This window comes from Oryzias latipes, chromosome 12, assembly GCF_053564925.1.
Source record: "Oryzias latipes strain Hd-rR chromosome 12, Olatipes_Hd-rR_3.1".
Lineage (NCBI taxonomy): Eukaryota > Metazoa > Chordata > Actinopteri > Beloniformes > Adrianichthyidae > Oryzias > Oryzias latipes.
The window spans coordinates 19770432-19798401 of record NC_136248.1 but is presented as its reverse complement, the minus strand read 5'-3'; the positions used below and the strand labels follow the sequence as shown (position 1 = coordinate 19798401).

The window sequence follows — 27970 nt, the reverse complement described above, 5'->3', positions numbered from 1 at the left end:
GACATGCACGGGATCATTCACAGTCCTTTCATTATTCAAGAAACAGGTGATATGCAGGAATATTACATTGAAATGGTGAGGGTGTCTTGTTACTATAGTTACAAAGACAAGGCTCTAAGAGAAAAAAAACATGATCCATAGCAGACTTTGCTTTGATTGCAGTGTTAACATTGTGCAAAATGCCATCAGACCTGAAGTACTACATACAGAACAGGAACTGCGTCTCAACCTAACAAGTAAACGAAAAAAGAAAAAAAAACTGCTAGCACATTAATTATGAAGTAAGAATAATGTATTTATGATGCTTTAACAAACACATTAACAGTTATTTTTAAAAATAGAATCTTTGACTATTTCATCATTTTGTCTGCTTGAGGCATTGAACTAACATAAACAAGATGTGCTCCCTCTGTAGCAAAAAGTAGTGCAATAGAATATCCATCAGTGAAGGTTCTCATCCAACTGGATAGAAAACCTAATTTGTGCCATGGTCCAAAACAGTGTAGTACTCTGCGCTGTGCAGCTCCCGATTAGCAGTAATTTCTTCCTCTTGAATGTGGACGTCAAATCCTACAGAAGAACACACACAGATCAGCCTCTGAAACTTAATGGCATACAGAATTTTTTTTTTTTCCTTTCTGAACGAACTGAGTTTGAGACTATTGGGAACGGAAAAGAACTGCCAACGTAGCCAGAGACTTGAGAATACAATGATTTCTTTTTTTAAACTCAAATGCAAAAAAAGTCGCCAACCTTGCAGCTGTCAAGTCTGGATAGAACATGGGGGCTTTGTTTAAAGGTGAAGTTGGAAAATTGAAACCAGCAGCTCACAGCAGCACATCTTTAGGATAAACTCGACTACACCATTAGTGTGCATGAAAAAAAAAAAAAAGAAAATAAACACACAGCACCACCTACATCTTTGCTAAAAGGTTCTTCAGGTAGGAAGCTTTCACAGAAGAAAACCACCTTTTGGCACCAAAGTGGTAACACCCGTGGAGAGATCCTTTTCACATGTTTAAAGATGGATTTGATTATAACTTGCTGAGTACCTGGGCTGTGATCTGCCACACCAGGAGCTTGGCTGAACTGCTGTAGATAACAGTTGTTCTGAAGGAATGATCCACTGGTGGTTAGGCAGGGGGAAGTCTCACACAAGTCCTCAGAGAACACTTGATGAGGGCAAGGTGCAGCAAACCTGAAATATTTGCAGAAATCAGTAAATACTTGCTAAAAGTTGGAAAAAAAGAGCTCTTCTGATGGAGTTGCATCACTTCTTCGTGGCCATTTTTGATGTTTTCCTGCCTCGTTAGCTTTGGTGTGGGTGTGTCTCTTCTTAAATCTATAAATCAGGTTTCCATGTGGGATCGGAGCTTTCCTTCTCCATGCTCTGCTGGACTCGTGCCTCAGCCGTGTGCTTCATTCAAGCAACAGCAATTACCTGCACCTGCTGCTATAAAAGTGCAGCCAGTTTGTTACTGCTGGGATTTGGTGCGAACAGCTTGCCGCTATGCCTCTCGTTAGTGTTTATTAGTCATGTGGCTACTTTAATTAATCAGTTTTAGCTATGCTGCAGAATCTTGACTTTGCGAGTCACCACTAATGGTGCAGATCGAGTGTGTGTTTTGCGCGTGAAACTTTTATCTGTCTTTATTTGCCAGTGCTGAGACAAGGTCAGGGTTTTGTAAAAAAACTAACCACTTACTGTTGCTGCAGGTTAAAAAAAAAACTAAAAAAATGGTAACAACAAAAAGCTTTCAGTAAATACAGCACACATGCTGGGGCAGTATTAGCATTGCCCCCCTTCCAATTGTAAGGATGTTCTGGGTTTAAACTGTTACTGGGCTGACAGCTTTGAAATAAATCTGTGAAAGAGCCCTGCTGTGCTCTTGGGCACTTAGATTAATTGCCGGTTTCACCACCTCTGTCTTAACCCTGTACCCTGCCTTTTACCACACACAAGCTGAAGTGGACAAGTGGACTGCAACTTGAAAAAAATTATTTAAGTGGGTAATGCTTACATCTATTTTTAAGATGTTTGTATTTATTAAAGGCTAGAATTTGATTGATCTTTCCTATAAACACATTCTCGAGCGCTCATTTTTATTTAGTATGTGTAATCCAAGCTCTAGTTTCCTTTCCTATCCTTAATTTTTGCTGAACATACCAAAAGTATTGGCTCACCTACTTGACTCACATGTGAACTGAAGTGCTATTCCATTCTTAACCCCTAGAGTTCAATACGATGTCAGACCACCTTTGGCAGCTATTACAGCTTCAACTCTTTTGGGAAGGCTGTCCAGAAGGTTGAGGAGTGTGTTTCTAGGACTCCTTGACCATTCTTCCAAAAGCGCATTGGTGAGTGAGGTCACACACTGATGTTGGTGGAGAACGCCTGGCTCTCAGTCTCTGGTCCAATTCTTCCCAAAGGTGTTCTATCTGGTTCAGGTCAGGACTCTGTGCAGGCCAGTCAAGTTCATCCACACCAGACTCTGTCATCCATGTCTTTATGGACCTTGCTTTGTGCACTGGTGCACAGTCCTGTTGGAAGAGGAAGGGGCCCGCTCAAAACTGTTCCCACAAGGTTAGGAGAATGGAATGGTCCAAAATGTTTTGGTATCCTGAAGCATTCAAAGCTCCTTTTCACTGGAACTGAGGGGCCAAGTCCTGAAAAACAACTCATCATAATTCTTCCTCCACCAAATTTCATAATGTAGTCCGAAGTGTACCGTTTTCCTGGCAACCTCCAAACCCAGACTCGTCCATCAAATTGCCAGATGGAAAAGCGTGATTCATCCCTCCAGAGAAGGCTTCTCCATTTCTCTAGAGTCCAGTGGCGGCGTGCTTTACACCACTGCATCTAACGCTTTTCATTGGACTTGGTGATGTGTGTCTTGAATACAGCTGCTCGGCCATGGAAATCCATTCCAAGAAGCTCTCTGCGTTCTGTACTTGGGCTAATCTGGCGGTCACAGGAAGTTTGGAGCTCTGTAGCAATTGACTGTGTATCTTTGCACAATGCTCTTCTGCAACCGCTGACCCCTCTCCGTTACCAACCACTTGGTGAATGAGTTGCTGTTGTTCCCAAACTCTTCTATTTTGTTCTGATAGAGCTGAAAGTTGACTGTGCAATATTTGGGAGCGAGGCAATTTCACAACTGGATTTGTTGCACAGGTAGCATCCTATGACAGTTCCACGCTGGAATTCACTGAGCTCCTCAGAGCGGCCCATTCTTCCACAAATATTTGTAAAAACAGTCTGCATGCCTGAGTGCTTGATTTTATACACCTGTGGCCAGGCCAAGTGATTAGGACACCTGATTTTGATGATTTGGATGGGTGAACAAATACCTTTGGTAATATAGTGTATCTTACAGTAATAGCAAAAGTTAAAAACAACTTTACATACATTTGTGTGGAAGTCTATTTTTTGGGATAAAAAACATAAAAAAAAAACACAACGGGTGTTTTTGTTCCAATGTTATTCTGTGTTTTTCCTTCTAATTTTTTTCAACGACTGCAAAAGCAAAGAACTCCAATCAGGCTGGGCTCTAACCTCAGCTACTCATGAAAAGTATAAGATGAGCTGCAATGAAAAATTGAAAAACCACAATGTGACTGTGTAATAAACATGATCCGTGTCTGTTTTGTTTATGTGCTCGTCACCATATTGACAGACTGTTTTGTTCGTCCTACTTTATCCACAAACAATGCAAAGCAGAACGTTGGGGAAGTATTAAACATTAATCAGGATGAACGGTTTATTTTCGTTTGTGGTGATGCAGAAAATGAGATACTGTTGGACTCTGCAGGGGCAAAAGTACACAAAAACGCCCCAGACAAAAATGATCAAACATCCCAAGAACTTATAATTGTAAAAACAAACTCCATAGAAATCCCTTATATCATTACTCTCTCTGTTGGAGTGAACCAAGTTGTTGGAGTAATGCAAGTAAGTTATAGACGTGTCCTTATCTTCTCTCTTTGGGACTAAAACTGTTGTAGTCCTAAAAATATTTGAGCGAAAAACAAAAAAAATTAGATTGCAAAACAACTACAAATAAAAAATATAAATCTTAAAAAAAAAAAAAAAAATCTCACAAAAGCATCCAAGTCGCCCACAAACTTCGCTGCTTGTTATTGGGATTCACTCACAGACAAAAAATAATAATAAACAGTTCATATTTAATAATTCTCAAACATTTTCCTCTGTAATGTTTGTGGATAAAGTAAGTAGGAAGAATAAAGGAGACTGGCGATATCGAGACGAAAGCATAAACAAAATAGACGCGTTTATGACACGGACACTTTGTGGCTTTTCAGCTTTAAGTTGCAGCTGATCTCATAGTTTTCATGAGTAGCTGAGGTTAGAGCCCAGCCTTAGAAACACCCATGTTTTTTTGTAAATACAAGAAAAAATTTGAACGCAGATCACCTGTTTTTTTTTTTTTAATTGAATGCAATACGCTTCCATCCATTTGAAACAGGTCCTTGTAAATCTGCAGAGTTCCTCTTGGCATCTAAACCATTTGAACTTTACAGTTTCCAGTACAGCTAATGAAACCTTTGAATGTACACAATATGGTTCTGATACAGTGGTTGTCACACAATCATTTCCTTACCAGCTTGATATTTACACTACTTACAAGTTATTTAATGATACACTTCGCCCTCCTGTTGTGTCATACAATTGTATGTTTACTCATAAATTTATTACATTTTGAAAAGTGGCAAGAATAACTAAAGAAGAATCCATCCTCCTGTATGTTGATGCAAATCAGTTGTTTTACTTCACTACAATGAACTTTTGAGTTATCTTTCTAAAGTTGTTATAGCATGTAGGGCATTGATTTAAAGGCAGCTTAATTTATTTTCCTCTTTTAGATTTATTGCAATATAAATAATATGTTTTTAAAAAGTGTAGGTTCTTTTTTGCAGAAGAACATAAATCATTTAGACAGATAATTAAACTTACAAAAAAAACTATAGAACATTTGGAGGCTGATGGCCTTTTTGTTGGTTATGATTATGTAAAACCTTTAAATGTAAAAAAAAAAAAAAAAAATTTTTTATAACAGCAGGCCAAATTAAGCAGAAGGTGAAAATGTTTGCAGAAAATAAAAACAAGGATTTTTAAATCGGATTTAACATGCACAAGTAGCTAAAGTCTCAAATGTAAACATAAACATCATAATGCAACACAATCTCCAGTACCTGGGGCCATCTTGAATGGGTAACAAATGAGTCAGGTGAGGATCGCCGAAGGAGTCGTGTCCTTGTGCTGCAGCTGAGGAACAGGATGACAGACACTTCAGGGCTGTGAATCTAATGGATAGGCCTTTTATGTGCACATCGTTTCAGAGGGATATGTTTATGTAAGTTTCCTCCCTGATATCAAGCGCATTTATGCAAACAGGACAAAGTTACATACCAGAGAATGAGTCATGAGAGGCACCAGGAGATAAGTTGTCTTGGCTTGCCAGAGGGGAAGTGTTTGGCTGAAGGTGTTGGATAGTTAAACAATCTGTAAGTGTGTCCAGACTTCCATCAGTGTAGGATTTCATCTGTCGAAACAATACACGTGTGTAAAAAAATAGAAACGATTATGATCAACTTTTGATATTCATTTACATTAAAAGATCTTTTAAAAGAAAACATAAAAAAACACTAAATACGTACAAGTTTTTGATACTTGATAAGGCACAGGAAAATATGATGATGAATTTCCTATTGTCTGCTAAAGCTTCCTGCTGTGGTAATGGTTTCATGGTCTGGGCTAGATGGTTCTATCAGGTAGTAGGCTAAATGTTTTTTTTTAAAACCCACTGTGCTAAATTATATTTTGGTGATTTTGACATGTCCTCGAGGCATTTTTCTGATGCTAGAGGACATATATGAAGAACATTAAAAGTCTTCTTTATTCCAATCACTGTAAATCTAGAGCAGCTGATAAAATGCTGTTTAAAAAAGATACAATTGGTGGGCTACAAGCTCCCTGCCCCGCTCCATTCTGATGCGTCCACTTATTGACGACTAGATCCACGTACATCTGCGTTTAAACGGTACAGCTGGATAGCTCGGATATTTCTCGCCGTTTTTGTTGCACAGGTAATGTTAGGTTGGGGTTGTGAGTGGCTGTAAGCTTGTGGATTGGAGTGTAAACAGATGGACAACAGGATGTGTGGGCGGGCCTACTCCGCCCCAACAATCTAGCCCACAACTCAGATCGGAATTTCTAAAGAACTACTGCCGCTCTGCAGAAACTATGTCCTGGAAAACAACACGTTTTCAGATTCTGGCTAAAAACAGCATAATTATAATTAAAAGACCACTGGGACACTTTGGAAATCGATCAAAAGATGATCTGAGACTTTTAAGAGAAATTCCAAAGTATCAAAACCTTCAAAACTTCCCACTAAATACACAAAATCTAGAAGAAACGAATAAATAAAGGAGGTTTAATGCTCATGTGATGGAATGGAAGAAAACCCACAAACACTCAGGAAATGAAGCTGTTCCGTTCGGATAAATGCAAACAAATTTCTCCAAGTTGAAAAATAGTACTGATTAACCCAACTTTTTCATCATAATTTCTACAAAGAAGAAAAATCCCATCATAACAACACCTGAAGACCCAGCATTTTTGATAAACAGAAATTGTTTCACCCATCTGTACAGTGCTCCATGGAAACAAAAAGGAAGTTAAAAATACTTTGGTGACAAGACAGAGCATCTGTTTCTCAAATCCTGTCAGACTACAACAGTTGCTATGCAGTCCTGAAAAAAAATCATGTTTGTATATTGTCCCGTGTAAAATATTTTATTTATGAAGAAGGGTTGTGTAGTAAAGATATGCATGACACATATTCCAGCCTGTATACACATCTTGTTCTACAAAATGTATGTTTTGTCAAACTTTTCTATGGGAAGAAGGAAAAATATTTTTTTTTAAAACACATTTTTTTCAGGTTTTTTTTTTCTTTCTTTTTTGTCTCATTCATTAGTATTAGAAAAATACTCTCTCATAATGGGTAGGGATGGGCATCAATGCCAGAAATCAGTGTTTTTCAAGTTTTGACAGTTTGATTTGATTCACGTTTTATTTTCTTTTTTAAAATTCTTTTCAAATTGCTTGGTTAAGAAAAACATTTTTTGCCATCACTAGTGAAGAAAAATGGAACTTTCATTTAAAAATTAGAATTTCTTACACTGTAAACCAAATGAAATCAATGTTTGACTTTAACTAATCCCAATCTGCTAAGATGCACTCCATCTTTACGACTACTCACTACTACTACTACTACTACTACTACTACTCACAGCGTCTCTTATAAAATGTAAATACTTTCAAGTGCATAGGTGAGTGTCTCTCCCTCTAATGTAGACAACTACATACATCTTTTTTAATGGGAATTAAAAACAAACAAACAAATAATTAGTAAAATATTTCCTTCCCTTCTTTTTAACTTTGTCTCAAGACTGGCCTTAAAAAAAAGGAAAAATCTGTGTCTGAGTTGATTACATTTAATTTAGAAAGAAACAGTTTTTTTGTCAAAACCATACAAAACACTCTAGAGGTTAATTGAAGTTTGAGAAAGACTGAACACATTTTTTTCAATCAACTTAAGCAAACTTTTTTTACCGGTTTATAATGGTGGTTAATTGTTGGTAAAATTAAATCTGAAGTTACTAATAGGATTAGAAAGCATAGTTTTTGTGCATGAAAGAAAAAAACAACAAAAAACTGACAAATGTAGGAAAAAATTTGTGTTGATCGCTCTAGAATATTTGACCTCAAAAAACATAATTTCCAACTGTAGCCAGAAAGACTTCCTTTTGTTGGATTGCTCATATAAATAATTAACTCATAATAGTACAATAAGTCAAGAGTTCATCTTTTGTAAATATGAAGATGCAGAATTTAAAAAGGAAATTGTGTACTTAAAAAAGAGGAAAAGAAATTGTGGAACTCTTTGCGATTTCAGTCAATTAAGTCAAGTAAAATCGGTAATAATAGTATCTGTGCAGAGACTCTTTTGGTCCTAAGCTTATGTCGCCATAGATACAGACAAAGATGAGTTGTTACTAAAAAAGAAGACAATTTACAAAATCTTCTAAATCCTTAACTTAAAAAAAATACTTTTGGTGTCCAGCAAAGGCTGAATATGGTTTAAAAATCATCAACTATTTAGTCTTTTGTCTTCTAAACATTTATGACAAAATAAAAATAATAATCATGACACATTTAAAATATCTCAAATCGAAAAACCCTGTTCTGTGCCTTTTTTCCCTAGCAACTCATCTTTGTCTGTATCTATGGTGACTTATGCCTCAAAGCAAAGGAGCATGTCATGCATGCATGCTAAAATATGAACTTGAACCCTGCACTGCTGTAAAAGTAAAGTAATGGAGAGGCTTCCAGTGGAAAATGGAAAGCAGAGATATAACAAACAACATAATTGTGAGTAATTTTCTGAGATCTATTTCTGTCATCTCGGCTCATGCATGCGCTAGGTGTTTCCATCAAACGGCACCTTTAATTAAATTTAATCTATGTTCAGCTATAGTGTGGAGCTCACAGGGATAAGTAGCCTGTCAGAATTAATTAAAATAGATCAAAGCACAGTAGAAGTTTAGTGTCTGAAAAATACTTGAATTTTTTTTATTTTGACTTGATGGTACGTATGGATCCATCCATCCATCCATCCATCCATCCATCCATCCATCCATCCATCCATCCATCCATCCATCCATCCATCCATCCATCCATAAATCTATACATTTAGATATATCTACATAAGTTTTCTCCAACAATATAGGCAAAAGAAAAACAGGAAAGTATTATTGTACAAAGCACTTGCCTTCTTGCGTAACTGTCGCTCTCTTGTAGAGTGGGATTTCAAATGTTTCCTTAATGAACTGGGATCAGTGTAACGCTTTGCACAGCCAGGAACCTGACATGCGTACGGCTTCTGCACAACCACAAACAAACATGTATGGAAAAGGTGCGCAGAAAAAGAGGATTCATAACAATCCATATTCTTCTGCTAGGGTGTCACTCACTGTGTCCAGGTGTGTGCGCTGGTGTTTGGCTCTGTCACTGGAGTTGCTGAAAGCCTTGTGGCATCCTGGGTGCTGACACAGATAGGGTTTCTCCCCCGTGTGACTGCGCAGGTGGATCTTCAGGTTTTCAAGTCGAGAAAATGCCTTCTTGCAGCCTTCAAACTGGAACCACGTTAAAAACAAAACAAGGATATTCAGAGCTATAGATCGGAGGACCTCACATCAAAATCTTAAACTCAAATTCACAACACTGAAACTATACTTTATGGCTCGAAGAACATAATGCATTTTGGCTTTCAGGGTGACCAAATAGTTTGTCGAAAACACAGACATTTTAATTATTTAGGCTTTTTGGAAATTCACTTTTAAATATACATTTTACAATGATGTTATTACAAATAACTATTCCTTTTATTACTACAACCTGAGCTCTTAGAAGAGGTAAATAGACAATTTAATAATCATAAGAATAGTGTCAAAACATATAGCAATAGGTTTCTTGCTTTTTTGACAGTAACATATCGTATAAATATGTTTATAATTATAAATAATTCTATGCATTCTATGCATGTGTGGAGTTATGGATGCCTGACTGAGAAGCTATGCAAAAATTGCCCTTTGGAATGTTAATAAAGTTCTTGTTAAATAAAATTCTTAATCAGTGCAAAATGTTATGAATTTTTACATATGATGACACTTTATTTCTGATTGTTTAAAAGATTGAAATAAACAATTTTATCAAACAAAATGAAATAGAAGTATTAACAATAGGAGAATTTTGTATAATCCAAATCCAAAAACTAGAATTATCCAATTATAAAATAATGATGTCACCAGCAGGGGTCAGTATTTCAACATATAATACCAGGTTTCTGTTTTCAACAGTTTGTCCTGTGTCACCTTGACAGCAGTTGTCAGACATCACTTTTACTTGTATTTACTTTAGTAAAGTATTAGAAGTACATTCATAGTAAAACAGATGGCTTTTTTAAGGAATTCAACTGTTTATGAAGACAGAAGTGCTGTGTTCACATTAGTTGAAATTTTCTGAAGCATAGAGTGACTAATGACTTCACTGCTCAAAAATGCCACTCAAAGGTTTTTCGTTGTAATCCTAAAGTATTTGCCCCCCCTTCTCCCTGCAGCTCCCTGCTTACAGAGAGTGGGTGATTGGAATGTCCTTTCGGACCATGTCTAATAAAGTTATTCTTCCTCCAACACCAGATTCCTGGCATACTGAAACCTCTTGGCCATCACTGCAAAAACAAATTACTTTTTATTTTATTTTTCTTCATTGATTTAAATTCTTGCCATTCTTTCTTGTCAAAATAGATCTTTCCAGTCAACTTCTCATCTCAAAAACTTTAACAAGCCCATTTCTGCTTTAGAGAAAACTGAATAGAAAGTTAATTTCCAGGAAAACGGCGGTTCATATTGAAAACTCTGTGAACTGTGTCACTTCATAGAATGTAATTTGGAGGTTGTACAGGCTAAATGCCTTAAACCTGGTTCCAAACTGGTAAATAAAAAGGAACAATTCATTATCCAGGTAAATGTTCATTGATAAAGATGATCAAATGGACTTAAAAACAAGCAACTAAGACAGAGTCAAAAGCAGAGTTAGTGCACAATTGGGGCAAAATTTGAGGTCAGTCTAGTAAGGTAACTGCATAAGTCACTTAGTGGAAAAAAACTCAACAGGAATATACGTCTGATCAGAGCTTTGAGGAAACACAATAAAACGTTTTTCTGCCTCACAAGTGGAAACAGACAGCAAAAGATAAGAGTCACTGATTTACATATCTGCATTATAGCCATGTCTTTGTGCAACAGTTCCTCTTTTTGTCTAGTAACCTAAAATCTTGTCATGAGCCAATTCCTGTTCACCCCTCCAAAAGCATTTGAGTGTACATGAGCTCTAACATGCTGCTGAAGCTTCAGCCAGCACTGTATCCCTCCCCTCCTATGTCAGACTTACTTCTCTCTTTAGCAAAAGATCCTTTTTAGTCTTGAATTTAAAAGAACACACACAAAAAGAATTGCTTTCTTTGCACGAACTAAATATTTTTAAACTTCCAAAGCAGATGTTGGGCCAAAAAAAAAAAACCGTATGGCTCCACAGAGAGGATGAGAGTAACAGCCAGCATGTGACAGGTCCTGGCAGGAACTCGTGCCCTGGCTGCACAATGACAGCTGCAGTCTGTGCAAGCAGACGTTTTCCAGTGCCCACCTTTACTCGAAGGTCAGTTCACATCATGTCTGTTGCATGACGTTTTCTCTATTATAAATCATGCAGTTTTTCTTATGTTTCTATTGATTATTTCGTCTAAAATATGACTAAATAAATCAAATGAAAAAAGAGATACATCCTAAACAAAAAAAGTTATGTCAGCTCTAAAAAAAAAAACATTACAGGAACTGTCCCAAAACTGGATCAATCAATGTTAACAGCCTTAAAAAAATAGAATTATCAAGATTTATCAAATCTAGACCTTGGTCCTTTTTGAAATTTAGAATTACTTTTCAAATATTTAGGATTTACCCTTTGTCTAGTATGACGGCACGACAGAGTTTTAGGGCCAGTTTACAATTTTTTTTTTTTTTAAATTACGACTTTTAAGTCGTAAATTTATGAGAAAGAAAGTCATAACTGTTAAATTACGAAATTTTAAGTTGTAAATTTAAGAGTTTTATCTCGTATATGTAAGACGTATGACATATTTTGAACAATCGTTTAGAAAAAATTGTGAAGGAAAAAATGCATTTCCCAGTGTTTGCTGCTACATCAGGAGAATCTTTACAGAGCAAATCAAAGCTTACATAAAATACAAACTACTGTTGCGTGCAAATGTAGCAGAATCTAAACAAGTAAGTCTCATTTGAGATCATTATTTTTGTAAAAATAACTATTACCAAGCGCATGATGGTACACATTGGAGGAAAATCTCATCACATCTTTTTTTTTTTTTTTTTTTTTTTTTTTTTTTTTTTTTTTTTTTTTTTTTTTTTTTTTAACTTGTCCTGTCCAACAGCTAGGCAAACAGATGAGAGCTGAGGGCCTCTTGTGTTGGACATATTTTATTCTAACAAGAGGGGTTATTCATCTTCAGACAAACCAAAGGTATGTCTGAATAAACCCCTTTTGTAATTGAGGCCAAACTTTATTAATTTCAATCATGTTTGAAAATCTTTGGTGTTGGACCGGACGGAAAAGGAAAGAGGGGAACAAGAGAGAGGGACGTTAGAGAGAGGGGGGGGTAGGAGGGTGATAATAGGAGGGGAAGGGGGGTAAGACCATGAAGCAGCATAGAGCAGACAGGTTTACTGGTTGTTTATCGTTACGGTACGGTTCAAATGTAGTACAAAAAGGGCGGGGCCTGTTCACACACACTCAAATATTATCAACACACCTGCTAGCCGCAGAAATGTCCACATGTCAGCATGCACACAAAACAGATAGTGTTCACGAACGCATACCTATGCCTTTAAACCAACTAGTGTGAAATCTTTCATTCATTCAATCATGCAAACTATTAGTGCAAAGGTGAGCTAACACCTGTGCTCAGGTGAGTGTTTATGTTCTTCTAAAATGGATGGTGGAATGTGAAAAGAAGGAGGAGGAGCGCCCAGCCACCCCCACACCCATACCCCCGCCGCAGCAGCAGCGGCAGCCGGAATTCCCCCAGCGCCACACGGGAACAGGCAGGGAACAACCGCCCCCCGGGCGACCAAGACCGCCACCCAGGCCAGGGCCAGCAGGACCGCCGCGAGGCCCCCAGAGCCAGAGAGCAGGGAAGCGCAGAGGGAAAGAGAGCGCCGCCCCAGCCCAGCCAGGAAAGCAGCCCCCCGCCGCGCCGGAAGAGCCCAACGCAGGGCCCCACCGGAGAGGGACGCCCACAGCCCCAGACGAGCACCCCACCACCACCCAGGAGTTCCGGGCATCCCCCCGCCCCGACCCCAGGTACGAGCCAGGACCCCCCAAGGGAGACCCGCTCCGCACTCCAGGCAGCCACCCACCCGGCCCACGGTTGGTCCAGGTAGGAGCAAGGCAGGGGCCCGCCGCCCCCGCCCAGGAGGGGGGAACCCCGGGGAAAAAAGGGCGGCCCATAAGGGATGTTATAAATATGGCCCGACCAGGCTCGGCCATGTTGGAAGTTTGGCGGGGCCCAGCGCCCAGGGGCAAGGACCAGGACCCACCCCCCAGGGACACGAACACCCCCGGCTCAGGTGTAATGTGAACCCCCCCACCGCGCGGAGAGAGCACCGCCGGGCCCAGGGAGCCGGCACCCAAGGGACACGGCCGCCATCGCCAAGAGGCCCGCACCCCCCACCAGGGACAGGGTAGGGGACAGATGGACCCAGGTCCCACCTTCCTTGTAAAATGTGTGTGCGTGTATGGGTGTTTGAGAGGGTGTTTGTGTGCATGTGTGTGTGTTTATGTTTGAATGTATATATTGAAGGGGGAGGGGTGTGTGTACTAAGGGGGGTGCAGTTAAAATTGGCGAGTAGGGCACTAAGGGGACATCTCCTGATTACTCACAGTGATGTCCCCTCACCCTCCACACCAAGGGGCCCTAAATGTCTAAGGTGCGGTTAAAATTGGCGGGTAGGGTGCCAGGAGGACATCTGCTGCTTGCTTGCAGTGATGTCCAAGCACCCCCCCTACCAAGGACCCTACGTGTCTAAGGTGCAAATAAAACCGAAAGAGGGGGGGCCCACTCCATACGGCAACCATAGGAGGGGGGCCACTCCCAAGTAGCCCCCCCCCAAGGCGCATCGCAGGCTAAACCCCCCACCCCCTCACCCTAATATGAGGTTATATAAGGAAGGGGGTAAGTTGGGGACAGCTGGTAGACTGTCCCCCGGTGGTCAAACAGCCGTCCCCCAGCCCACCCCCAGCAAAGGGGCCAGGGCCACCCAGCCCAGGGGCCCACCCCCGGAGGCGCCGACACCCCAGGCCCGGCACCACCCACCCCACACAGAGAGAGAGGAGCCAGAAAGCGTCGCCCCCCCCCGGAGCAAGCCCAGGCCCCCACCCCCAGACGCCGGCCCTAGAAGAGCTCTGGTCAGGCCTCGACGGGACCGAGGAGGCCAACCGGCCGAGGCAACCACTGATTGCCTCAGCGGAGACCCCGACCCGCCAGCCCCCCCGACCCGTACTAATAATGGCCCCCCCCTCCCCCCCAGAACGCCCCCCCACAGGACAGGGCCGACAAGCCCCCCACCCCACCCCACCCCAGACCCCGCAGCCGAAGCGGGTGATACCCAGAGCGACCGGGGGCCCCGAGAGGGTTGTCCCGTCCCGTCCCAGAGCCAGGGAAGGGCCGATCCCAGCCCCAGGTGCAGATGGGCAGCCCATCCGGCGCCGCTGGGCCCCCCCCACCCGAGCAAGGCCCCCCGCCAACCCCCCCCAGCACAGGCAAAGGGACCACCCCCCCAAGCCAAGCCAGACCACCACCCCACCCCCCCACCACGCACCCCCACACCCAAGCCCAGAGGACCACGCAGCGCCCCAGCCCGCCCCACCCAGGCACCGGACCCGACCCCCCGACCAACGGAGCCCCCCACCGCCCCCGCCAGGCACCGGAAGCCCCGACCCCCACCCCAAACCACGGCAGAAGGGCAAGGAGCAGCGACGACCAAGCCCTCCACCCCCTAAGTCATGGAGTCAACCACAGGAGACCAGAGAGACTGAATTCTTTCAAAGTTACTTGAGCTTTGGGCTGACATTTTTTCCAAGCTGATATGATCAAACAGCAGATTTCTGTGTTGACTTATGTTTATATTTTTCTTGTTTTTCCAATTTATTAAAATAGTTTTTTTGGCAATACAAAGAGTTATGAAAATGATAGATGCTAATCCTTCTTCTATATCGATGGCACTCATGTCACCAAGCACACAAAGTGACGGTGAGGCAGTGATTGAAACCTTAAGCCAGACTGATAAATCGACACATACCTGCTGCCAGAGAGCCCTGACAGGAGTGCAGAACCACAGTGCGTGCATGTAGCTGTCGGGTAGATTATTATCACAGTGCTCGCAAATGTCTGAGTTACTGAGACCCATCTTGAACATCCTCTGTCCAGTGTAGTAAATTCTGTGAAGAGTTTTGAGATGGATTAGCTGTAGATTTGAACTTTTTGTCAGTTTAAAGGTGTTTAGACAAAGTTCTGACCAGAAGCTTTCATCTGTGCTGATGCTCAAATCTGCATCCCATTTTTTTGTTGGAAGGGCAATATTGTTATCTAAATTGCATAAAAGTTTGTATATTTTGGAGAGAGTTCTATTCATTGAAAAATTAATCAGAGTGGTAACTACATCTGGTAGCTTTAAATCGTCGTCTTTAATTTTATACTTTTTAGTAATACTTGATTTAAGTTGCTGATATTCCAAGAAGTTATTTATTCCATGTTTGTCTTGAAGTTCCTGGGGGGTTATGAATCTTCTATCAATAATTACGTGCTCTAGTTGTTTTATGCCCCCTGCTTGCCAAGCTGGGAAGTGAATCATTTTTTTGTTAATAAGGATGTCCGGGTTGTTCCAGATGGGTGTCATTTTGCACGGTTGAATTGATGATTTTGATATTTTGAGAAATTCCCACCAGGCTGTTAAGGTGGCATTTATATTAATGCTTTTGAAACAATCCTGTTTTTTAACTATTTGGCTAATAAATGGTAGCTGTGACAGGTTGATCTTTCCACATAACACCTGTTCCAAGTCTAACCATGAGTTGGTTTCTGGATTATTTTTTAACCATTTTAAGATATATTGTAATCTATTTGCAAGAAAGTATTTGTGGAAATTAGGTAGTTCTAATCCTCCACAGCTTTTTGCAGATTTTAAAGTTTTTAGACTAATTCTTGCAGGTTTGTTGTTCCATAGAAAGCTTGATATGGATGAGTCTAATGTTTTGAACCATTTTAATGGCGGTTGTGTGGGAATCATTGAGAAGAGATAATTAACTTTGGGTAAGATTTTCATTTTAACCGTGGCTACCTTGCCCATAAGGGACAGAGGCAGGTTGGTCCAGCGTGTTAGATCGTCCTGTATGCTTTTCAGTAATGGGGTGTGGTTTAGCTGCACCAGTTCTGATAGTTTGGGGGAAAAGTAGATACCCAGATATTTGATATTTCCTGTTTTAACTGGAATTGTGAGTCTTTGTTCCATATTCCTGTTGAGTGGTAATAAAACAGACTTATTCCAATTAATGGAATAGTCTGATATGGAGGAGAATTCATTTATGATCATTGCTGTTTCATTTACAGAATGTAAATTCCTTAAAAACAGTAATATGTCATCCGCATAAAGACTAATTTTATGATGGCTGTGTTTGGTTTTTATTCCTATAATGCTCTCATTCTGTCTTATTGCTGCAGCTAAAGGCTCAATGAATATAGCAAAAAGAGAAGGAGAGAGTGGGCAGCCCTGTCTGGTTCCTCTTCCAAGAAAAAACCTGTTTGAAGTCTGTTTATTAGTTCTAACTGATGCATTGGGGTTGTGATATAATATTTTGATCCAATTGATGAATGCTTCTCCAAAACCAAACTTATGGAGGGCAGCAATAAGGAACTTCCAATTAACTCTGTCAAAGGCTTTTTCAGCATCCAGCGATAGTACCGTCATTTCCTGGTTTTTAATGGTGGCAAAGTCTATTATATTAACTAGTCTACGGACATTATCATCCGAGTGTCTGCCTTTGATGAATCCAGTCTGGTCGAAGTGAATTATGTGAGGAGTGATTTTTTCTATTCTCTGTGCTAGTGCTTTGCAGATAATTTTTACATCTGCATTGATTAAAGAAATAGGGCGATAGCTTGAAGGACTAGTGGGATCTTTGTCTGGTTTTAGAAGAAGAATTATGTTGGCTGAGTTCATGTTATGTGGCATTGATTGGCTCTCATTAATAGATGTGACAGTTTTATAAAATGTTGGTGCCAGTTGTTCCCAGAATTCTTTATAAAACTCAGCAGGAAAGCCGTCAGGCCCTGGTGCTTTACCATTAGGCATTAGTAACAGAGCTTCATGAAGTTCAGACGGCGAGAGCGGAGAATCTAAGTTTGTGATTTGATCCTCATTTAGCCTGGGTAGGTTTACATTATTAAGAAATGAGTCAATACTTTGCTCTGACGGATTGATCTGCGGTGTGTACAGGTTTTTATAAAAGTTTTCAAATTCGTTATTAATTTTGACCGGGTCATGGGTGACATTTCCTGTTTGGTCCATAATAGAGGTGATTGATGATTTTTCTCTGTTAATTTTAAGCTGATTAGCCAGAAATTTGCCAGATTTATTAGAGTTTTCAAATCTTTCAAGTCGTAGCCTTTGTATTTGAAATTGTGTTTGTTTATTAATGATGTCATTTAACTGCAGCTTTAAATTTTTCAGATCTCCCAGAATGTGTTCCTGTGCAGAAGCAGCATAAGCAGTCTCCAGGGTTTTGATTTTATTTTCTAATTCTAATAAATCTGCTTTCTCTTTGCGTTTTTTGTGCGTTGAATAAGAAATGATTTTCCCTCTCATGACTGCCTTTGCTGTTTCCCAAAGAACGCACGGTGGGATGTCTGGAGTATTGTTGAAGTCTAAGAAGGTTGCCCACTCTTTTTTAAAGAATTCAAGAAATTCCTGGTCCTTTAACAGAGACGTATTAAACCTCCAGGTTGTACCAGAGGGTGTGGATTTTTCCCTAGAAATGTTTACAGAGACTGGTGCATGATCACTGATAATAATTGGATGGATATTGGAGCTTTGAATATTTTTTAAAAGAGAGTTACTGATTAATAAATAGTCTAAACGGGAGTGTGAATAGTGAACTGGAGAAAAAAAGGTGAACCCTTTAGTGCTTGGGTGACATGAGCGCCACGCGTCGCAGAGACCCAGATCATTCATGTACTGCTTTAGAATACTTGCAGACCGCCATGTACGCTGGTTTGCTGCTGTGCTGAGTCTGTCAAGTTCAGGGTCCAAAACAAGGTTGAAGTCTCCTCCTATAATGATTGTGGAGTCAGAGTGAACTGAGAGTGAGGTGAAGAATCTGTGAAAGAAGGAAGAGTCGTCAACATTGGGACCATAAATACTCACTATACAATAGTCCTTATTCTGAATGGATATATTAATGATTACAAATCTGCCTTCTGGGTCAGTAACTGTATCCTTATGAGTAGAATTAAGATTTTTATTAATTAAAACAGCAACTCCTCTTTGTTTGGAGTTGTAACTGGCAGAGTATATAACTGGAAATTGTAAGCAGCACATAAGGTGATTCAAAGAATCTGATAAATGGGTCTCCTGCAGTAGAGCTATATCTGCTTTTAGACCATCCAGGTGATTTAACACTTTCAATCTCTTTGGCTCAGAGCCAAGTCCACGCACATTCCAGCTAACGATGTTAAGACTGTTCATAACTGCTCTGACTGAAAAGGTGTAAAGCTAAGTGATGCATGTGTGCCAGTCCGTGTGCGCGTGCCCGCATTGAGAAGCGCTGTGCGCGTGAACGTTTTCTGGCTATGTGAGCTGCGTGTCGCGTGCGTCCTATGAGAGCCTGTGTGAGGTGATTGCAGTATGTCGGCGTGTGTGTGCGGGATCGCATGTGCACGCCCCTGTGTGCGCTTGTGTGTGCGCGCGCCCGTTCCGTGCATAAATAAATACTTACCGAGGATGAGTTGCTTCCAGGTGATTTACATATAATGAGGGGGGAGAGGGGGGGGGGAGAGTAAAGGAAAGAAAAAAAGAGATAGAAGGGAAAACGAAAACAACAACAAAACAACAATAGAAACATGAGTGGGACTGAGGTGACGAAGAAAAAAAAAAAGACTGTTTTCCTGAGATCGAGGTGTGGATTATTGATGATCCGGTTTTCCATTCATGAAGTAAGTTTAGCGGGTTTCTTCTGGGCACCGCAGATGTTCTCAGCGCGGATCTGAAAGCCTTCAGCACAGCCAGGGGGTGATCTCCGGGTCCCGGAACAGCCGGCCGTCCACGTAAAGTTTGTCAACAGCCACAATCGCTCTCGAACCAGCAGCAAGATGCTTCCTCCTCAGCGGGAACAGGATCTTCCTTCTGCGGAGGATTTCTGCCGGGAACTGGTCATTAACGCTGTAATGCGTGCCTCTCAGTTCCCGTCCGCGGCCCTTCACCATCTCCTTCTGTTTGAAATGTTCGAATTTAGCCACAATAGGACGCGGGCGCTGGTGGTCGGACCTTCTTCCTCCGAGGCGGTGAACCCTGTGGAAGGAGATCTTCTGCACCTCCTCCTTGGGGAGCTTCAGGTGGACCTGTAAAAAGGATCTAACGGTGGCCTCGGGGTCTTCTCCTACCTCCTCTGGAACCCCCGCGACCACTAGATTGTCCCTCATGCTCCTCGACTGAAGATCCAGGAGGGTTTCCTTGATGGATCGGTTCTCCTCGGAGAGACGGGCGGTGTCACTGCTCAGGGTCTTCACGGTCTCTCTGAGGGCCTGGTTCTCCGCTGCGAGCTCCCGCACCTGCTGCTGGCTGAATTCCAGAGACTCCCGCAGACCTTGAAATTCTCTATGGAGGATCTCCAGCAGATTGAGGCGGCCATCAAAGCTGGAGAGCTTTTTGTCAATCGAATCCAGGATATCGCTCATTCCGCTGCCTGGAGAGGACACAGCCCCGGGAGAGTCCTCAGGCCGTTCACGCTTGGCGGAGGGGGTGGTGGTGGCGGTTCTGGGCTTCACCATGTTGCAGGTATTAAAACACTCGTCGATGAAATTCTCCAGGTCCTCCAGGCTGACAGAAGCTTAATACTCTTAACAGGTTATGTTAGTTAGCAGGAAATGTTTTAATATGGCGGAAAAATGAAACAAGATCGAAAATGTTTGTTCAAATGCTTACGCGCCGCCAAGTCGACTCACCACACTCGTCTCGCTGGGTCTCGCGATACTACAGCATCACGCCTCCTACAGCATCACCTAAAAATCTCATCACATCTAACATCGATGCCGAGGAAACTGTACTGCTTAAATAAAACACTAATTCGTTTAGTTTGACATAATTATTTGGAATTGTCTAAAAGCAATTAATTAATTCTTAAGTGTTGAGGATTATGGGAAGAGGATGGAAGTAAAAACACACAAAGACATGAAGCAAAGATGCCAACAACACACAGTAACTACTGCTGCTCTTTGCAGAGAGTGCTAACCATCACAACATCCTCATGACCCTAACCATGGCCCTTCACAACTATCCCACTCATCTTTTAGCCATCCCTTTCCTGTTTGGTGGTAATTATTTTGAACTAGTGATTCCGATTTTGTGTAACCGAATATAAATGTGACATGTTTTCAGCGGAGACAAAATAGATACCACAATTAAATATTTGCTTGTCGTAATGAAAAAAACAACAACTCATATTTCATGCAAAAGAAACAGAGTTGTAAAGAAAATCATACAAAATCAAATTGCAAAAAGCTGATGTCACCTCCTTCCATTAAGCAATCCCTTTAACGAGGAAGTCCATCAATTACCTCCATGATCAGCAGTGAAATGTTTTGTAAAACCTTGTGAAACCTCTAATGCTTCTATCACAATAATGAGAATTGTCCTGTGAGCGAAGAATACCAACAGGCTGATCAATCACTGCTGAAGAGATGGTAGCTGCAGGTTTGGGCTTGCCTTCTCTGTGTGCAGCTTACTAAAAACTGTTTTTTCTGCTAGTTAGGGGATTTATGTAGCAATCTATTTAACTTTTGTGTTTTGGGGGGACAGGCTTTATATCATGTTCTGACAAACATAAAAATAACTTGAGCTTTCCCATCCATCCATCCCACACACTGCAAAAACCGGCCCCTAAGAAATAATTTAAGAATACGCTCCCCATTGGCAGATTTTCTTTAACGGAGTAAAACAAAATCTGCCATTGAAGGAAGAAAAATGGTCTTAAAAATAATTGTAAGAAGGAAATCTCGATTTCTCTAACTCAAAATATTTTGCCATTGAAAATCTTTCTTGAAAAGATTATTTTTCTTGTAAAACAGAAACAATTTTTCTTCAAACAAGACTCTAATTACATTCAGTTTTTGTGGAGCATGCACAACTTTTTAGCTTTTATTTATTTTTCGTTATCAGTCTATTTAAGATACAATGATATTTTGGTATAATCAATCTTCTTAAAAACTTCTGCTAAATTATTAGTGTGATGAAAAATGTTACCGTTTGACGCAAACATAAAACGTTAGGCAACAAGTTGCAACCTACAAAAAGTTATCCCTTGGTGACTGCAGGGAACGAATAACCCTGAAGTGATGGCACCCCTATGGAAACCGAGCTGGTTTCAGCTAATAAGTAAGTATTTTAGAGCAAAAGGTCGACTGCAACTATGCTTGATGTTAATAGTTAACTTTCTGAAGGCTCTGACATTTACCATGCCTGGCCAGTGCTTCTTTAATTACTCATCTAAGTCTGAAGTATTTTTACAGACGGAATACGGAGTAAAATATACGCAATTTTGTTGACAAAAAAGTGTTTAGATTTTTATGTCAGAAACATCAACAAGTTCTGTGGCCACAACAGCTAATAGAGGGAAATGTCATGAAAGATATGAATCCTTCCAGCTATGATTGAAATCTATCAAGCTGTTACTAATACATTACAATAAGTTTAAAATCTGACATAGTGTCTCAAAAAAAGTTTAAGAAATTCATATCATGGGTGTATAATAAGACATTTGCCAACTTTTGCTAGCTACTTGTTTTTGTCATCACTAGAGGAAGCCAGAGAAATTTCACTCCATAACAAACATTTGGTTTGCAGAATCCAAACCCATGAATCAACGGCTAGAAATTTAACGTCAGCCATAATTCAGCCACAGTTGGAAACATCTTTGGAGTTTAAAATATTGCTACTCATAAAGCAGGATTGTTTTAGTAAGTCACAGTAATTTGAGGAAGTTGCTTTTAGTGTTATAGAGATTAAGAAGTGGTAGTTCCGCATCATTAGTATTGATGAAATTAAGCAAAAAGCTACACGGTGGTGTAGTGGTTTGCGCTCTTGCCTCACAGCCTGGTTTGAATCCCAGTTGGGACCTTTTGGTGTGGAGTTTGCATCTTCTCCCCATGCATGTGTGGGTTTTCTCCAGATACTCCGGAGTCCTCCCACAGTTCAAATGCATGCTTCTTTTGATAACTGAGGATTCTAAATTGTCTCTAAGTAGGCCTATGTATGTGATAGTGTGGCCTGCACCCCAGGCAGTACCCCACCTTTGCCCAACAGCAGATGGGATAGGCTCCAGCAGCCTCATGCCTCCAAAAGGGATACAGCGGGCTCAGAAGATGGATGGATGGATGGATTTAGGCACAGTGCAATCAAAAAGTAATAAACTTGTGATTTGGGAGTATAAAAGTTCAGCATAACACAGCTGAGTTCCCTACATGATGGGAAAAATGTTAAGCGGTTGTCAGACAGAATTCTGGCAAACCTCTGGCTACTGACAGGCCAAAAAACTACTTAAGAGCCCTTATGTCATGCCAGATTTAAAGCACCAGACCTTCTTTGTGCCCATTTAATAATTATATAATTAATTTTACTCTTGTGCAAAACTGCTAATTACCCAGTGGCTTTGCATAAGACGATAGGGGAATGAAATTTCTGATTTAAGTTTTGGCCACGTATCCAGGACACATGACGGCCTTTACCTTCACAGCCAGAAGCTTTAAATTCCTCAGCTGGACACTGGCTTTAAATGACACACACAGAAATGAACTAGATGATCTCTGTTATTTGATGGATCCTGCTTTTGAGTCTATCGCAGATGATTGAAGAAACAAAAACGTCTGGGTCAGTGTGAAATGCTACTCCGACTTTCTAAGAGGCAGAGAAAAGGGACAGAGTCTAGCAGCTTGTGCCGTGACAAACACACATACAGATGTACCGAGCATTTGTTGGGCTTCTCTCCAGAATGGACCCTCATGTGGATGAGAAGCTTGTATCGGGCATTAAAGGGCTTCAAGTTGCGTGGACAGCCGACCCAGTAGCAGGTGAAGTCCTCCGTCTTCCTTTGGTCCACATGTAGCTTCTCTATGTGCCTCACCAGCTCCTCCTTATGGTCATAAACTGCACTGCAGTCCATCCATCGGCAGCAGTGAGCACTGTAGTCCTCCAACTCTGCTTCTTCCTCTTCCAGCATTGGAATCTGGGGTAAATAACCGATTCCATGCTTGTGAGGATATGCAGTGGGTTGTGTGACGGGGTCTTTAGAGGGAGGTTTAGCTTTGCAATGATGTCTGGAAAGATAGACGTGTTTGTGGGAGTGGTAGGGTGGTGGAGGCCCAAGTGAAGCAGCATCTTCCTGGACTGTGGATAATGCAGCTGGCTCTGGCTGTAGAGACAGAAGAACATTGTTGCTAGGTTGGCTGCCGCTGTCTGTAGTCTTTTCCAGAAACCCAATTTCCTCAGGGAAGCACTGTTGCTTCACCACCATGTTGGCCATCTGGCTTTCCAGACTACTTCCCTCTTCGATCATCTCCATCCGGCCACATTCGAACTGTGTGGCTGGAATTTGGGAGGAACCGGGAAAACTGTAGGGGTGGTTCTGAGGTATGCAGCGACCTCTCACTCCCAGGAAGTGACCGTATCCATCGGACTGAATGGGTGAGACGGTGGAGTAGGAGGCTGGTGAACTGCGGGGACCATTAATATAAGCCACAAGGGAAGTGGGTGACGTACGTATAATAGAGTTGAAGTCAATACCCATAAGATCCGACAAAGGTGACATGGAGAGAGGTCTCTTCCTCGCACCTGTCTGTCTGGGGCTTCCAGTCTCATATGCAAAAAGGTATGATGGGAGGGAGGCGGAGGTGCTTGCTGTGCCTGACATGGCAGCGCCTGGGGAGAGACTGAACTGCTCACAGCCCTCGTTGGCTTGGTTAGAGCAGTGGGATGATCCCAGGGGAGGAAGCACACGGTAACCATATGGCCAGTCGTGTTTGCCACTAAACATGGACTGTGTTTCAAACAGACTAAGGGTGGTGGATGCCAGGGATTCTCTGGACAGAAGGGATCTGGAAATTCAAAATATTCATAATCTGCAACATCCTCTGTTTAATTTTTAATAGCCAACTTTCAAACTAATAAACAAACTCACCTGCCATCACTTTGGGGAGCCGGCGCATTATGAAACGACTGGGCATGAAACTCTGCGGTATATCGATGGCCTGTTGCAACACTCAGGGGACTGTTGGTCACAGTGAGGTTAACATCAGTTGCCTTTCCAAATACATCCACAGTGGAGCCAGACACTTCACAATCTGCTTGACACAAGCCCAGTGTTTGATGAATAAAATATCCACACCAGTCACTTCTCAGTAAATCAATTAATACACAGTTGTATGCAGTCACTGCACGAATCAAGTGTAAATAAACTTCATTAAAGACTGGAATTTATGGAATTTCCAGAGACATTGTGACCAGGTAATCGCTAATCAATGTTTAACCTCTAAAGGAATCATTCCGGGTAAATAATCTGTAAATAAAATAGTTAAGTTTATGTTTTATTGTTTGACAGTAAACCAGGGTCTGCAACTTGAGGCTCTGGAGCCACGTTACCCCTCCTTTTTGAAAAATAACATATTTTACTTTGTACAACTCATCAGTTGCAGCACAGTACATATCACTCCAGCAGGCTCCTGACTGACTACAGTATGCATAATGCTCTGACAATCTATTAAGCGGTGGGGTTTTGTAGTTTACCAAAGTTGTACTAAAACATGTAGACAGATTTTGGACCATGCAAATCAGTGTGCTGGATTATAAGGCACATTTTCTATTTAAAAAACAGAAAAAAACATAGTAAGGGTCCGAAAAATGGTTTACAAATTTGTGTCTTATATCTCTGAAAGGTGAAGTAAGACTCCTATTGGGTTGTGGTCAGTGAGAAATTGACCTAAATGGCTCTTTAAGTGTTGACTCCTCGTTTAACCCTTCAAAAGAGTTAAGTTCAACCTTGGTTAGAGTTCAGCTGCATTTACCTCTGGATCTGTTGCCAGGTGGGAGGAGTCTTGTTAGTTTCGGCTGACGGGAAGCTAAGGATGCAGTGGGCCCACTTAGATGTTTCCCATTGATTAGCACTTGCCTGCGAAGACTCAGGGCAGGCAAGACAACATGGCTCCCGCTTTGCTTCCCAGTGGTAAAAGAGTTCACGTTTCCCGTTTTCACTTCTTCTGACCTCCCCAGGGAGGAGCAGAGACTGACCAGGTCATCGGACGCTGTCGGCATCCTGATATACTGGGACTGGTGGCCTCTGGTCATCTTTAGTGGTGGGGACACTCTGGAAGGAGACACCATGAGCTGACAACCTTTCCCACTCATGTCTAAAACGGATTCAGGAAGTCGTTTTGTCGTTGGGTTATCGAAGGTTTTGCATTGTTGGGATTACACCTAAACAGAAAAACAGAAACATAAGACAATTTGACCAAAAGAATCTAAAACATTTTGGAGGATGTGGGGAATTCAAGTTTTATGTAAAGTTACTCAAGGAAAACCATCAACCACTAGTCTGAACTTTGAACCTATTGAAAAAGCACTCAACCATAACTAACTTGAATACTTTATTCTTCTCCATAATAGGCAACTAAGTGAGACTAGACTACAGCATGCCTATCTATAAACTACAGACTAAAAAAAATCCAAAAATTGTGTCCATATATTCACCAATTTCAATAACTTTGTTAAATCAGATTCTTTATTTATACGAAAATGTGTTATTCAGTTTCCTGCGTAATCACTTAAAATATGACTTTCTGAGAAGTTTTTTTTGCCCTAACTTACCTAAAGTTGATGGATCAAACACTTTCTCCAAAACGGATAAATAGCCTCTGCAAGTTTTCGAGCTTTAATGGCATGCAGAGAAATATAGCGATGCACAAATAATCCAAATTCCGTCGGAGTTTAGGTCAAAAATACAGTCAGCAGAGAAGTTGAGCATGTGATGAATCTGTCCGCAGCTTCCCGGCGACTCACTCGTCAGTTTCCAGGAACTTTTCTCCCCGTTTTTTTTCCCCTGGTTTACACTTTTCGTCCTTGGCAGCGCTTCGTATGGAGGACGTCATCTAAAAATGAGCGCACCTTTACAGTAACTTGAAGTTCGATTACACGCATGCGCGCTGGAGACCTCAACTCCGTAAGGAAAGAAGAATAAAAACATCTAAACTGTTCGATAATTTTATGAATTCCTCTGGCCTCTTTCAGAAATAAACGACAACTTTCACATTTTAAAAACAACTAAAAGTAGACATAATCTAATCATTTTTGACAGAATACTGATTTTATCCAAAATTCTGCATCTAAAAGTTTGAGTTGTAGACTCAATTATTATATCAATATTTAAAAAATATGAAAAAAATTTATGACCCACCTCATTAAAAAAATAAAAGCAAAAAACATGTCACCAAAATATTTCAAAAGTCCCAAAACAGCTCAGTGGAACAATAAAGCTGTTTTAAATGAGAAAAAAAAAAATAAAATTAGGATTAATTTGACCATACCTGCAAGTCATTGACCATTTTGCCAATCTGTCCCAAATGTCCGATCTTTGTGTCAGGTTTCAACAGCAAGAAATCACCAAGCAACCCAAAGTCATTCCTGAGTCACCACAGAGTTATGCAGTTAAAAAACAACTTCAAGAGAGCAGGTCGGACCAAAAACACACAAAAAAGATCAGCAAAGTAAAAACATTTTTCTGCCTTTCATTTGAAAACAACGTTTTAAAAGCACTCTAAGCAAACAGTCATAATTTGAAAACATGTCAATATGAAATGTTGAATTTAAAGCAGGGATCAACACTTGACAACATGTAGTAATAATAAATGCTGTAAAGTAAATCATACAGGTAATAAAGTAGAGTTTCCTATTTTTACTTAAAGAACTTCAACATTTGATTAGGAAACACTACGTTACTAATTAATTATAAAGTTGTATTTTTTCTTTTTTTTTTTATCTGTAATCTTTGAGCACCTACTCTGAGGAAAACCATGTTTTTAGTGTTTTTAACATGTTTTTGTGACAATTTCTTATGATGGAGGACATTTATTAAGAAAACCAAGCTCAAAATGCATTTTCTTCATCTGATTTACACCAGTTTGAATAAAGAAATACACAGAAATGCAAGTTTGAAAGGCTCTCTCCATTTTCTTCTGTATATTTGTTTTCTTTTATGACAATTATCTATGTTTGGCTTTGGGCTTGGAATCCTGCTGAGCAGAAGCATTTGTTCTTATAATAAAGCAACTTCATACCTCAACTATCTGCCTCCTGCTGGTGTGTCCTACATTTGGATCCTCAATAACAATCATGGTCTTATGATAAGCTGACACAGCTCTTACTCTACAGCCTCTTCATTGTACCTCTAACCATTCTGTATTCCAGCCTGAGAATCCACAGCTTTACATTTCCATATTCCTCCACCTCTCAAGCCCTCCCAATAATCCATTGTAATGCCCTTTTCTGCTGTTTCGCTGGAGTGTTTGCTCTGTAGATTGTGCGCTGGGATGGCATGGAAACCAGCGTGTTGACAGAGGGAAAGTAACAAAGTAGGGGTGCTGATGCAAGAGCTTTTAGAATAATGTGCTTAATAAAAATAAAAAAGCTGGAAGTTGGAAGTTTTGAGTTGGAAAAAAAGGTGGGTTCAAGATGAGATGTACGTATTTTCTCAACTTTGTGGTCATTTTATTCTTTTAATTCATACAAAAAATACTCAGTTAAATAAAAATACACTTTCATTTCTAAGTTGCAAATGGAAATTCAATATCTGTTGCAAGTGAACGGTTGACAAATATTAACAATAGATGACTATAACCAACATTCCTCCTTCTAAATGTTACGCTTGTGGGAATCATTGTATTTGAACAACTTTTCTCATATTTACAGACAAGTTTAATGGCAAATATATCTCAGG

General features: G+C 40.8%; 1 protein-coding gene across 6 annotated transcripts; it reads right to left on the bottom strand.

Moving 5' to 3' along the window:
- Window positions 1-13: 13 nt before the first annotated feature.
- Window positions 14-26628, bottom strand: glis3 (GLIS family zinc finger 3). 6 transcript variants are annotated; one of them, XM_020707383.3, is made up of 10 exons: window positions 25846-26049; window positions 25047-25455; window positions 24164-24326; window positions 22952-24080; window positions 9064-9225; window positions 8862-8972; window positions 5432-5564; window positions 5215-5287; window positions 1053-1198; window positions 14-570 (listed from the first exon to the last, which is right to left on the bottom strand). In XM_020707383.3, the coding sequence occupies exons 2-10, from the start codon at window positions 25384-25386 to the stop codon at window positions 476-478; spliced, it is 2352 nt and encodes a 783-aa protein (XP_020563042.1). In that variant the 5' UTR covers window positions 25387-25455; window positions 25846-26049; the 3' UTR covers window positions 14-475. The 6 variants fall into 6 exon arrangements, with proteins under 6 accessions (XP_020563042.1, XP_078811583.1, XP_011480005.1 ...); NM_001163805.1 differs by lacking the exon at window positions 25846-26049 and adding an exon at window positions 26562-26628 and having other exon boundaries at window positions 22-570; XM_078955457.1 differs by lacking the exon at window positions 25846-26049 and having other exon boundaries at window positions 25047-25470.
- Window positions 26629-27970: the final 1342 nt, after the last annotated feature.

What these genes read in the sequence shown, in the direction of transcription:
- glis3 (XM_078955455.1), bottom strand. Translation starts at nt 18,462, where the DNA reads ATGAACAGTCTTAACATCGTTAGCTGGAATGTGCGTGGACTTGGCTCT. An exon ending in AGCGCACACACCTGGACACA is followed by an intron (nt 8,973 to 9,063) that starts GTGAGTGACACC and finishes GTGGTTGTGCAG; the next exon opens with AAGCCGTACGCATGTCAGGT. An exon ending in CTCTCATGACTCATTCTCTG is followed by an intron (nt 5,288 to 5,431) that starts GTATGTAACTTT and finishes CCTGTTCCTCAG; the next exon opens with CTGCAGCACAAGGACACGAC.